The 14,100-nt window shown below is 48.4% G+C and overlaps 1 protein-coding gene across 1 annotated transcript in view; it reads left to right on the top strand.

Annotated features, from left to right (window-relative positions):
• Bcl7a (BAF chromatin remodeling complex subunit BCL7A) overlaps nt 1-14,100 on the top strand; it is a 34,401-nt gene that overhangs the window by 16,095 nt on the left and 4,206 nt on the right. Inside the window, exons 5-6 of the mRNA XM_041648942.1 lie at nt 3,911-4,078; nt 12,220-12,341. Of these exons, the coding sequence (XP_041504876.1) occupies nt 3,911-4,078; nt 12,220-12,341 (290 nt within the window). The remainder of the gene's footprint in view (nt 1-3,910; nt 4,079-12,219; nt 12,342-14,100) is intronic.

Here is a 14,100-nt window from a genome sequence, read left to right as displayed (position 1 = left end):
GAAAAACCCAAGGGCACGGTTCCCCATTACACTTGAGATTTGCTGATTCACCCATGATTCTCCCCAGTGTGGGAATTCGACTGTGATTTGTGGTACTTGGGGACTGTGTTTATGCTTTCCCCTATAGAAATTAAAATTAAGTGGCTGTACCTGTGAAGTGGGTTCAGGACAAGAAGAGGTGTACCCTGGGCCCCAGATCTTTCTCCAGCTTTACCGCAAACACCGCTTCCCCATGCCTCTCATCCCTGCATCAGTCTCATTGGAGAGAACACTAGTGTGAGAAGCTTCATCGACTCCCTGCTTCAGTTTTTATGAACACTAGGCCACATTTGCCACATGTATTTTTAATGTAATGTTTGTGATTGACGTGTAATTTGCATAAAAAACACATGTCTCGGGTGTGAAGTCTGTGGAGCCCTGACAGTTGTCTGCAGTTTGAACTGAGCTTCTCCCCACCCAGACATGTTTAATCTATACCTACCCATCTCAGCATACGTTGCCATAGGGTGACATTTCCCCAGATCCACTGTGCCATTATCTCTTCTAACAGAATTAAAAATAATCCCTTAATAGCTTTAAGAATTCAGACTGTATGCAAATTTCCCAATTGTTCCAAAATGTGTTAAAGCCGATGCGTTCCAAATTAGATCCAAATAATTGGCACACATCATCCTTACTGGTTAGGTCTCTTACATTTCTTTAATATTTAGTATTCTTTTCCATTTCTCCTTCCTTAGCTTTTGTATTTGCTTTTGTTTTCCCCATAATGGGGATAAGACTCGGGGCATTGGGAGGTTAGGAAATATCCTACCATGAGACATATGCCAGCCTTCTTTTAAAGTTGATTCTGGGCCAGGAAAATGGCTTAGTGTGTAAAAGCACTTTCAGGGAAAGCCTGAAGACCCAAGGTCAGATTCCTGGAAAATTTGTAAATGCCAGACTGTTCTCTGACCTCCATACAGGTGTGAGCCTCTGCACACAAAATGTGTGCACACCAAAATAAAGAAGTGTGTAGACAGTTTTTGTTGGTTTGTCTGGGGGACAGACTCTTAGGAGGCAGGTGGCCTTGGCTGGCCTAGAACTCAAGAGATTCATCTGCCTCTGCCTTGAGTGCCAGGAAAAGTTACTGGTGTGCTTAGGGTGGGAGATGGGGAGATGGCTCAGCGGTTATGAGCATTGGTTGCTCAGCTAACCCTGGTTCAATTCCCAGCATCTGTAACTCCAAACCCAAGAGCTCTAATGCCCTCTTCTGGCACCTAAGAGTGCTGAGCCATGCATGTGATGCAGGCATATATGTAAACAAGACATCCATCCACATAAAATAATTTAAAACATTTTGTGGGTGAGGCTGGAGAGGTGGCTCAAGTGGTTAAGAGCACTTGAGACTCTTCCAGAGGACCTGAGTTCAGTTTCCAGCACTAGTCATGTGGTTGATACCTGTAACTCCAGCTCCAGGGGATCCAGAGCTTCCAATGGGCACCTCCACTCATGTGCACATAGTCACCTGCACACACACACAAACCGAGCACATGATTAAAATAAGGGCTGCGCAGTGGTGGTGCACACCTTTAATCCTAGCACTCCGGAGTCAGAGGCAGGCGGATCTCTGAATTTGAAGCCAGCCTGGACTACAGAGTGAGCTCCAGGACAGCCAGGGCTATTATACAGAGAAACCATTGTCTTCAAAAAAAAAAAAATTAAAATTAATTTTATAAAAAGTGATAGATGGCTTAGCAGTTAAGAGCGCTGGCTGTTCTTCCAGAGGTCCTGAGTTCAATTCCCAGCAACCACATGGTGGCTCGCAGCCATCTGTGATGGGGTCTGATGCAGCAAGGGCACACCCACACTCATGCTCACTTCCTGCTCTCTTCTGGCCTGCAGGGATGCATGCAGGCAGAACACTATGCATAATAAATAAATAAATAAATAAAATCTTTGGAGAAAAAAGTGATTTCAGTGGTTGGAGAGATGGCTGAGTGGCTAAAAGCACTTATTTGTCTTGTAGAAGACCTGGATTCTGTTTCCAGCACTACTTTGTAACCACCTGGAGGCTCCAGTTTCAGGGGAACTTTTCTGTTTTCCACAAGCATGTGTGTGATGGTGCACGGAATTATCTGTAGGCACACACACATAAGTAATGATTTCTGGTTCTCTTGCTACACACAGCCCGGTCGGGCCTGGAACTCATAGAGATCACCTGACTCTGCCTACCCAGTGCTGGGTTTGAAGGCCTGTGCCACCATGCCTGGCTTTCGCTTTTATATTGCATCAACAAGAATCCAGTCTGAAATTTCAGGAAATGAGGTGTAATGTTGTAGTAACACTATTTCAAGGCTACATGCACAAAATACCTGGTTTTCCCCACCCAGAATTAGTTCTCATGACCCCAAAGTTTTTTTTTCCAATATTTTCATTCTTTGAGAATTTGATATATATATATATACAATGTATCTTTATTATATTCATCCCATAAGACCTTCCAGAGCCAATCCATCCATCCTATCTATCTTCTCTGTTCCCATATTTTTTAAAAAAAAAATATTTTCTCTCTCTCTTTTGAGACAGGGTTTTTCTGTGTAGCTTTGGAGCCTGTCCTAGAACTCCCTTTGTGCACCAGGCTAGTGTCGAACTCACAGAGATCCACCTGCCTCTGTCTCTTGAGTGCTGGGGTTAAAGGTGTGTGCCACCATCACCCAGAAAGATTAATTATTTTATCTGAGCATTGTAGCACACCTTTAATTCTAGCACTTGAGAGGAAGAGACAGGTGTGAGTTCAAGGCCAGCCTGGTCTACTTAGCAAGTTCCAGGTCAGCTAAGACTACATAGTGAGACCATGTCTAAAGAAAAAAAAAAAGATTTATTTATTTTCATTTCATGTTTATTTGCCACATGTAAGGAGGCCAGTAGAGGGTCAGATCCCCTGGAACTGGAGTTACGGATGTTTATGAGCCACCGTGTGGGTGCTAGCAGCCACACCTGCATCCTGTGGAAGAACAGCCAGTGGTCTCACTGCTGAGCCATCTCTCCAGGCCTATGTGTCCTCTTGTTTTTTTGTTTTGTTTTTCTTTTTCTTTTTTTAAATATTTATTTATTATGTATACAATATTCTGTCTGTGTGTATGCCTGCAGGCCAGAAGAGGGCACCAGACCTCATTACAGATGGTTGTGAGCCACCATGTGGTTGCTGGGAATTGAACTCAGGACCTTTGGAAGAGCAGGCAATGCTCTTAACCGCTGAGCCATCTCTCCAGCCCTTGTTTTGTTTTTTGAGACATCATTTCTCTGTAGCTTTGAAATCTGCCCTAAAACTAGTTCTTGTAGACCAAGCTGGACTCATACTCAGAGATCTGCCTGCCTCTGCCTCTTGAGTGCTGGGATTAAAGGTGTATACCACCACCACTCAGCTCTCTCTTTATTCATTTATTTTTTTGATAGCCCGCTGAATCTAATTTGTGCTGCTCATATATTCATGGGTGTGGCCCAGTCCACTGGAGCTTGGTCAGCCTACTTAGGGTGACACCCTTAAAGAAAATAGCCTCTCCCCCAGCAGAGTCAGTGGCCCCTCCTTGCATGAAATGTTCATGGCTTGGTCGTCAAGCAGCCAAAGCTGTGGTGCCTTCCTGAACAGCTGGGGTCCTGTCAAGGCCAGGAACTTCCCAGCCTCTGGCTGTTACCAATCTGCCACCATCTCTGTCTGGCCCCAGACACAGGGACCTTCTTAGTTAGCTAAGAACTGTGGGGGAGGTGTAGGAGGAGGTGATCTAGCTCTGAGACTTCCTGGCCTCACAGGTTGTGAGGCCAAAGGCATTGAGGCAAAGAAAGGCTGAGCCCTAGCCAGGCACGCCCACGCGTACCCACGCTACCCGCTCAGTGGCTCTAGGATGTCAACCTGTGCTCTGTTCCTGTGCAGATGATAACAGCAACCAGAGCTCCATAGCAGACGCCTCTCCCATCAAACAGGAGAACAGCAGCAACTCCAGCCCTGCCCCAGAGCCCAACGCACCTGTGCCCAGTGATGGCCCCGAAGCCAAGGCCGATGAGGCACAGGCAGATGGAAAAGAGCACCCTGGAGCTGAAGGTACTTGCCATCCAGGGATGGGGCGCAGAGGGGCTGCTGCTCAGCAGCCTGCAGCCAGACAAGCTGCAGGTATTCTCAGGAGTGCTTTGCAGTGTGCCAAGCCCAGACAATGACCATAGAAGAAAAGTAAGGCCTGATTTACAGCCATTTAAAAAGGAGAATTCAGCCAGGCAGTGGTGGCACACGTCTTCAATCCCTGCACTCCAGAGGCAGACACAGGCAGATCTCAGTGAGTTCAAGGCCAGCCTGGTCTACAGAGTAAGTTCCAGGACAGACAGCAAAGCTACACAGAGAAACCCTGTCTCAAAAAACCAAAAAAAGAGGAAGAAAAGCAATCAGCTGGGCAGTAGTGATGCACACCTTTGATCCCAATACTTGGGAGGCAGAGACAAGCATATCTCTGTGAGTTTGTGGGGCTACACAGAGAGCCCCTATTTTGAAAAACAACAGAAATCAAAAAGGGAGAAATCAGACAATTGTCTTGGGTTCCATCTCCAACACCACATAAACTGAGCATGTAGTTCATGCCTGTGATCCTAGCCCTTGGGAGGCAGAGGCAGGCAGATCTCTGGGAGTTTGAGGCCAGCCTGGTCTACAGAGTTTCAGGACAGGCCCCAAAGCCACAGAAAAACCCTGTCTCGAAAAGACAAACAAAAAAATAAGTGAGAGCCAGGCAGTGATGGTACACGCCTTTAATCCCAGCACTCGGGAGGCAGAGGCAGGCGGATCTCTGTGAGTTTGAGGCCTGGGCTACAAGAGCTAGTTCCAGGATAGGCTCCAAAGCTACAAAAAAAAAAACCTGTCGGCGGCGGGGGGGGGGGGGGGGGGGGGTGGTGGTGGTGAGGGATTGGAAAAGTAAGATGGAAGTCAAAGAGGGGGCTGAACTCCAAAGGTGGTGAGCTCATAAAGCCATTGTCCCCTGGCTTTTTATGAGCAGAGAGACAAGACCATGGGTTGACTAGACCTAAAGAACTGAGAAAAGGTGGAGGCTGCCATCTGTAATGAGACCTGATGCCCTCTTCTGGCGTGCAGACGTACATGCAGGCAGGACACTGTATAATCTTTAAAGGAAAAACCAAACGAAAAACAGAAAAAAATGATTTGGTGTTTAGGGTGGAGGTGACAACACCTTTGTGAGACTGCAGCCATCCTCGTGTCAGGGAGGGTGACAGCTAGGAGCAGAGCAGGTGGTGCAAGGTCTGATGACTGGCTGTAATTCCAGCCCAGTGGAGGCAGGTACAAGGTGACCAGTATGAGGCCAGCCTGGGCTACAGAGCAAATCTTGGGCTAACACAGAACAAAACGAAGAAGTTTGGAGAGATGGCTCAGCGGTTAAGAGTATTGGTTGCTCTTACAGAGAGAGCCCAGGTTCAGTTCCCAGCTGCCACATGGTAACTCATACCTGTCTGTAACTCCACTTCTAGGGGATACAATCCAGTGCTGCCTTCTGCCCTGCAAGGGCGCTGCATGTATGTGGTGCACTTCCCTGTAGTGAGAATGCTCATACACAAGATAAAACAAATAATAAAAGGCTGAAGCTATAGGTCAGTGGCAGAACTCATACCAGGCATGCAACGCCTAGGTTTAATCCACAGTCTTTCTCTTTGTCTCACACACACACACACACACACACACACACACACACACACACGAATGTGGCAGTCTTGCTGGAGTTTCCTCCAGGGAGGTAATGGGGTAATATGACTTTCTGCCAGAGCAAGGGTTCCTGGCCTCGACACTGTTGGCTTTGGAGACTAAGGAATGCTTTGCTGTGGGGCTGTCCTGTATGTTCAGGAAGCTGCATAACACCCTACTCTCTGCCAGTAGCTCCCTGTCCCTAGCTGTGGCACACACACGCATTTCCTTATCATAATAGTGAGCTATGACACAACAGCTAAAGCTCTCTGCCGTCTACTCTACGAGCGTGACCTCTGCTCTCCTTTGAGGGCCCTTGTAGTCACGGCAAACCCACTAGGCTTCCCAGCGTCTAGCTGGTTAGATGACACTTAAGGCAGAAGGTCGAGGGGCTGGGGCTACAGAGCAGCTTTTGATGGGCGACACCGACTCCCATGCCCCTACCTGTTGTTTTGTTTCTAAAATGGGACCGATAAAAGTGGCTTTCTTTGTCGGGGATAACAAGGATGAAGGAGGTAGTGATATCAGCAAAGTGCTCAGCAAAATATAGGTGGAAGGGGGTGCAGAGCTGAGGCGAGCCCTCCCTGCCCCGGCTGTATGTGTGTGGGGGCGGGGGTTCTGAGGTAACAAGGGCAAGTGTGTCACCTCTGGGGCCACACAGGCTTCATTCCGATCCTGCAGTCCAGCTATAGCCTCATTTCCCACCTCCCCTAACAGGCCAGTTGAGCTCAGCCGTCAGAGTTATATTTGGGGTGACATTTCTGTGACTGCTATCCTTTATACCCCTACATCCTAACTGCATCAAATGCTTTATAGACCCAGGTGGGAATCATACCAGGATCCTCTTTCAATCACCACAGGCACTGGGCTTGTACCCACCTGCCCCAGCTCCCCTTGCCAAGGGCATAAGCCCAGGGCCCATGTGACCTCCCCACAGATAGGTAAACTGGGAGGGTGGATTGGCCCCCAGCTGTTGACCTTGCTTTGAACTTGTTTACTGCTGGTTAAGCTCAGGGAATGACATAATGTCCAAGCTCCCTGGACTAAATTTAGGCCCCGGGAAAATAATTTCTCCTGGGTGAGTTCCAGAGGCACCAGAATGCTCAGAGAACAGGCTGCTGTCTTGAGCCCTGGCATGCTGCAAACTGTACCATTGGCTCCATCTGAGCCCTCAGGCCTGGCTCTCAAGGAAGCCTCGAGCCCGGGCATGCCTCTGCCAGCAGACAGGCAGTGTGAATCTCCAGATCTCCTGTAACTGACTGTCTGGGGTGTGTTAAACCCTCCCCTCCTCCATCTGCAGAGCCTGGTGCATGCAGAAAACAAACTGGCCACAGAGGCAAACGCCACCAATAAGGCAGACTTTTTAGGTCAGTTACTTATGTGTTTTGTTACAGCAAACAAATAGAATACAAAATTTTTCTTCTCTCCAAGCGGATTATCATGTAGCAGCCAAGGCTGGTCTTGAACTCCAGACTTCTACCTCCCAAATGCTGAGGTTACAAATATGCACTGCCAAACCGCCGGGCGTGGTGGTGTGCGCCAAAAATACACAGAAACCCTGTCTTGAAAAAAACAAAAAAAATCCAAACAAATTTGCACAACTGCCATGCCCAAATTTTCTTCGTTTTCTTCTTTCTCTTCCTCCCCTTTTAATTTGAGTTAGAGTCTCACTAGTCTGGGCTAGCCTGGAGCTCACACAGATCCTCCTGCCTCTCTACCTCCTAGGTATTAAAAGTGCGCCACCCTGCCTGGCCCTCTAACTTTTTCTTTTTAAAAAAATTTTATGTGTGAAAATGCTTGACCTATAGGTATGCATTTGTACCACGTGTGTGCATGATGTCCTGACAGACAGATTAGAAGAGGGAGTAAGATCCCCTAGAACTGACATACCAATGATTGGGTGCTAGGAGAGCAGAGCAGCAGGTGCCTGAGCCTCTCGCCAGTCCCAGCTTCTCCTATGTAGTAACTTGAAATTCATGCCCAGACCTGGTGGTTCCCACACGTAATCCCAGCACTCAAGAGGCTGGAGCAGGAAGATCACAGACTTGAGACTAGCCTGTGCCCCACAGCTTCATTGCCAAATCTATCTCCAAAGAGAAAAAAGAAAGTAACGTAAAATGAACTACTTTTCCACTCTAGTGATGGTAAAGCTCAGCTGTAGGTATATATGCTTGGTCCATGAGAGAGCCCGGGTTCAACACCCAGGACCCGCCCCCCAAAAAAGAAAGAAAAAAGATTGAACTGAACTGTTTCTTTTCTTTCTTTTTTTTCTTTCTTCCTTCCTTTTTTTCTTTCTTTTTTTTTTTTTTTTTTTTTTTGTGTGTGTGGGGGGGGGGGTGTTCAAGATGGGATTTCTCTGTATAGCCTTGGCTGTCCTGGAACTCACTTTGTAGACCAGGCTGGCCTCGAACTCACAGAGATCCGTCTGCCTCTGCCCCCAGTGCTGGGATTAAAGGCCTTCGCTACCACCACCCAGCAAACTGAACCATGTTTTTTAAAGATTTATTTATTATGTGTATATATAGTGTTCTGTCTGCATGTATGCCTGCAGGCCAGAAGAGGGCACCAGATCGCATCACAGATGCTTGTGAGCCACTATGTGGTTGCTGGGAATTGAACTCGGGACCTCTGGAAGAGCAGCCAGTGCTCTTAACTGCTGAGCCATCTCTCCAGCCCCCAAACTTAACCAGTTCTAAGTGAAAAACAGTTCACCAGTGTCTAGAATATTCTGTCTCCTCGGTCCACAAAGAGACTGTGCATACTGTATAATCCCTCCCATGCCTTGCTCATAATGACCAGTTTGCTGCGTGTGTGCGCTGATGAGAGTGGACACATTACATAAAGAACGTGATGCATCTTGTCTTCCACCCTGCTCTGCTGCTGTGGCTGCTGTGCTATATAATCCAGGCCAGCTGGCCTTGCCCTTCGGAGCCGACTAGTCTCCTGTCTCCACTTCCCATCTCTCTGTGTCACAGGAATGCTGGTTTACAGACGTGTGCTGCTACACCCTGATTTTACGTGGATTCTGGGGAGCAAATCTGGATTTTTAGGCTTGTGTGTGACTAGTACCTTTACCTCCTGCCCCCAGCTGTCTCCTTGGCCTTCCCCTGTAAGGAAGACCACATTTTGTTTCTCCCTCTGGCTGTTCCCACTGTTGCTGTCATCTTTGGGAATAGTGCCACTGTGGCGTTCATAGTCAAGACTCTGTGAGTCTCTGGTTTTAGTTCTTTTGAAAATAGAATTTCTGGGTCGTGTGTTTAAGTTTTTGAGGAACTGCCGTTCATGTGGATTTTCAAGAGACTACAGGTGGAACCAGCCTGAGTTGTGCAGTGAGTTCTAGGCCAGCATATATAATAAATAAGTAGATGATACTAAACTCTGAAAGAATCTCCAGGTTTACGGAGAGTTTGAGTCTGTGTCCTAGATAATCCACCAGTTATTTCCACCTAGAGTTAATTTGCAGTTGGGGAGGGCATGTTTTTGAGATAGGTTGTCACTACTGAGCCCAGATTGGCCTTGAACTCTTGCTTGCCCTGTCTCAGCCTTCCAAATGCTAGTTTTTTACACAGCCTTATGCCACTGGCCAGGGTGGCTATTGTTAACCTTGTATTTATAGGGGAGGCAGGGATCTTGGACAGGATCCCATGATTCACCAGAGGCAATGGCAATGTTTGAACTTAGATCTGTCTCTAAACTTCATCACTCTACATCCCGAGTTGTAAGTGGAGTGCGCCCCCTCCCCACCCCCGTGGCTGTAAGGAAGCCCAGCACAGGAACTCTGACCAGCCATGGAAAGACGAGCTGCTGGTCTGGATAGGAACGGAGTGCCAATAGGGCCTGGAGCTCCTACCCGCCCTGCATGCTAGCCGTCTGCACCCCCACCTGCCTCAGACTCGAATAAGTACTATGGGCACAGTTCATGTTTGGATTTTGCTCTTTGTTATTCCTCTGCCTCAAAAAGTAAGCCGTGGTTGCTTAGTAGGCTTTTAAAACCAGGGTGAGGCTGGATGATGGTGGCACACGCCTTTAACCCCAGCACTCAGGAGGCAGAAACGGATGGCTCTCTGTTAAGTTGAGGCCAGCCTATTCTACAGACTAAGATCCAGGACAGCCAGGATACACAGAGAAATGGTATCTCGAAAAAATTTGAAGAAGGAGGAGGAGGAAAGAAGAAGAAGACATACTGTCTCAAAAAAATTTGGAGGCAAAGAAAACATAAGGCATAAAACCAGGGCGAGGGCTGGAGAGATGGCTCAGCAGTTAACGGTGATCTGAGTTCGATTCCCAGCACCCATGCTGGGCAGTTTGTGACTCATGTAACTCTGGTCCTCAGGAATCCACCACCTGTAGCCTTTGCGTACTCCTTCACTGAGGTGCACAAGCCCTCTCCAATTAAACTTAAGTGCCAGGTGCACGCCTTTCATCCCAGCACTCGGGAGGCAGAGGCAGGCGAATCTCTGTGAGTTCGAGGCCAGCCTGGTCTACAAGAGCTAGTTCCAGAACAGCTAGGGCTGGTACAGAGAAACCCTGTCTCGAAAACCAAAATAAATAAATAAGTCAAATCTAAATTGATAAAGTCAGGGTGATCTGTCGTTGTGGCCTTGTGTGAGCAGCTCAGGCTCAGGTGGGATTCTGCAGGCCCTCCTTTCCTTATTTCCAGAATATAGAGGCATGCACCACCGCTGCCCGGCACAGTTGATCTTAACTTTTTTTCCTCTTTTTTCAATGGTTAGTTGTAAAAAGCAGCACGGGTCCAGTAGTGTCCAGACGGTACGCAAGCCGGGGGAACTAAGTTGGAGACTTAAAAACAGAGAGATGCGGGGGGGGGGGGGGGGGGGGCGGGTAAGACACGGGTCACTCTTGATACAAGAGTGCCACACTTTATTGTGCTCAGGGGCAGTTTATATAGGGATCCTTAGCCACACCCAGCTCTCGGGATTTTTCAGCTGCAGACCTCATCAGAACCCTCTCCCCTGCCATCAAGGTCTCGTGCTCAGAGCAGCTCTGGGCACAGGTGTTTTGCTCAGTTCACTCCAGCAGGCAAAGGGTCCCCATGTAAGCTGCCTCTGAGCACAATAAAGCGTGGCACTCTTGTATCAAGAGTGACCCGTGTCTGTGTGTGTGTGTATATGCGCGCGTGTACATGCGTGCGTGTGTATGTGTGTGTGTGTTTTTAAGTCTCCAGCTTAGTTCCCGGCTCGCTTACGGGCACTACAGGACCATTCAACTGTTTACAAATGAAGGCTCCCAGCGAGATCGGATTTTTACAGCTAGTCATTACTCTGGTCACAGGAGAAACGTCCTTAATTATGAAGAGGAATTTTAGGCTAGGGATTTAGTTCAGCTGGTGGGGTACTCACTTGGCCAAGCCTTCAGGAAGCGCTGGGTTTGATCCTCAGAACTGAATACACTATGGCAGTTCACACTTGTGGTCCCAGCATTCAGGAGGTGGAGTTCGCAGGACAGAAGTGCAAGGTTATTCTAACTACTTAGAGATTCGGGGCTGGTCTAGGGGGCGGCAAGATGGCTCAGCAGGTGAAGGTGCTTGTCCCCGAGCCTAACTTGAGCTCAGTCGCCAGAACTCACATGGTAGGAGATTCTATCAGGTTGTCTTCTGACCGCCGCATGCTCTCTGTGGCAAGTAAGCACATACAGTAAATAAACAAATGTGGGGGGCTGGAGAGATGGCTCAGTGGTTAAGAGCACTGGCTGCTCTTCCAGAGGTCCCGAGTTCGATTCCCAGCAACCACATGGTGGCTGACAACCATCTGTAATGAGATCTGGCACCCTCCTCTGGCGTGCGGGCATACATGGAGGCAGAATGTTGTATAAATAAATAAATCTAAATAAATAAATAAATGTGGGGGGGGTTGTTTCTTTTCTCCCTTTCTTTTTTTCTTTCTTTCTTTTTTTTTTTTTTTTTTTTTTTTTTTTTTAGATTAGAGGCTAGGAATATGGCTCAGTGATTAAGAGTATGTGCTGCTCTTGCAGAGAACCCTGGTTTGGTTCCAAGCACCCCCTTGGTGGCTCAGAACCATCTGTAACTCCAATTCCAGGGGATTAGATGTTCCTCCCTGGCCACTGCAGGCAATGGGCACATATGAGGTGCACAGGCATAGGTGCAGGTACAGCACCCATCCGCGTAAAAGAGAAATAACCCTTCGAAAAACACAAAAGCCTGCTGAAGTCTCTGTGGGAGCCAGGAGATGGTTGCTATGGTGCCTGGTGCCCAGCAGAGGGCACCAGACACTGGCAGCATTGCGTACAAAGTAGTCCTTCAGGCAGGGTAGGTATGCATGGAAGGAGGGTTGGAGACCCCCCTGTGGCTTGGCTATTGATAACTGCCTTGCTACCCGATAAACGAAAAACTTCCCAAGTTAGCCCACCTAACTCTGGAAGTTCTCAGCCACAGAACTACCCAGATCCAGGTATTTTCGTATTTGGCGCATCTGGTGCTGCTTCTCATGCGTCTGAAAACAGCTTCTGTCGTCTTGCTCTTTGCTCAGATGCTTCTGATGAGCAGAATTCACAGTCTTCGATGGAAAACTCAATCAACAGCTCAGAAAAAGCGGAACGGCAGCCATCTGCAGAGTCGGGCTTGGCAGCAGAAACTTCGGCAGTCTCTCAGGTATCCATCCGCAGTCAGCCTCGGTGGGGCGGAGCTAGGCTTCTCCATGGTCCACTAAAGTCCAGCTGCTTCACTGACGGACAGTTGGAACACTGCTTGTCCATTGGACAGCGGCTGAATGTGTTAGCCTCTGTCACCAGGGCCACCGTGCTAGGAGGGACTCGTGGTCCTGCCTCAGGAAGCCTCTGGGGTAGAGCATGCACACTCGTGTTCTAGTCTCAGCTTGGTGACGGTATTTTTTTGGTCCATGAAAGTACCACCTCATCCCAGTGACCCCATGTCCTTTAAGGTTAAGGAAGATTCCATCTCAGAAACCTGAAGGCCAGATAGGTTCTTCTTTGGAATTTTGCTTCTGATCCAGCCCCCTGCTCAGATCCCCTCTGTGTTGTAACTGAACATCAACATCTCTTGGATTGTTCAGTGCAAAAATAAGACCCAGGGGCAGGAGGCAGATAGAATGGAGTCTCGTCCAGGTTCAAATCCAGCTCCAATCTGCTGGGTATGGAGGTGCAAGCCAGTAATCCCAGCTACTTGGGAAGTTGAGGCAGGAGAATCACAAGTTCAAAGCCAGCCTGGGAGACTTAATGAGAGCCCATACATCTCTGTCTGGCCTGCCCTGTGTCCTCGCTACCTAGAACAGGCCCAGATCTCTAGGAGGTACTATGCTAACCATGATGAAAAGGTGCTACTGGAGCGGTAAGAAGGCATTAGACCTAGAGAGGAGGTTGTCTCAAGTATAGCAGGATGTGGGAGGGGGGAGCTGGGTCTGAGGCTCAGCGGCACAGCACCTGCTAATCATGTGTGACGCCTCAGCTGCTATCCACAGCTGCATCACCGAGCCCCTGGGCGTCTGCCATTGCCAAGCCTCAATCTGTCAGCCGCCAATGAAGATTAGATGAGAAAATATGGGTAAGATACCCTGCCAGGGCCACTGTGGTGTGTTGACAGAAGAGGGGCTGGAGATACAGCTCAGGGGTTAAGAGCACTTACTGCTTGCAGAGGACCCAGGTTCCGTTGCCAGCACCCACATAGGAGCTCACGACCGTCTATCTCCAGTTATAGAGGATCTGACAAAGGCACATGGTGTTCTTACATGCATGCATTCATATACACAAAATAAATAAATCAAGTTTAAAGTACCACCTCATTCCAGTGACCCCATGTCCTTTAAGGTTAAGGAAGATTCCATCTCAGAAACCTGAAGACCAGATAGGTTCTTCTTTGGAATTTTGCTTCTGACCCAGCCCCCTGCTCAGACCCCCTCTGTGTTGTAACTGAACATCAACATCTCTTGGATTGTTCAGTGCAAAAAATAAGACCTAGGGGCAGGAGGTAGAATTTTTAAAAAAGATGTTAGATTCAGAAGAAGCATCAGCTGTGTGTAACTCAGTGGTAGAGTACTTGCCTAGCATGTCCCATCATAAAAAAAGGGAAAGAAGAAAAATGTTCCTCGCTCTGGGGCCAGGATGACCCCTTTTTGCTGGCCTGAGTCTATTGTTCAATCTTCCTGAGAGCCCAGAGACTTTCCTCGTCTCTGTCTTGATGTGGAGCAGCCCGAGCTGACTCACCCTGCTAGATCCTCCGCTCAGCAGAAGGCTGCTCCTTCAGACAGGACCCAACAGCCCTGGCAGCACCTTTGCCCACTTTGTCTTCTTATATCTGTGTCTCCCTTTAAAAAGCAAACCAGGAAGCCAGGTGTGGTGGCACAGGCCTTTAATCCCAGCACTTGGGAAGCAGAGGCAGGCTGATGGCTGTGAGT

The sequence above is a fragment of the Microtus oregoni genome, unplaced genomic scaffold, assembly GCF_018167655.1.
Source record: "Microtus oregoni isolate MIOR12 unplaced genomic scaffold, Mior012 000003F_ref0000135, whole genome shotgun sequence".
Lineage (NCBI taxonomy): Eukaryota > Metazoa > Chordata > Mammalia > Rodentia > Cricetidae > Microtus > Microtus oregoni.
This window is presented reverse-complemented; position numbering and strand designations above follow the sequence as displayed.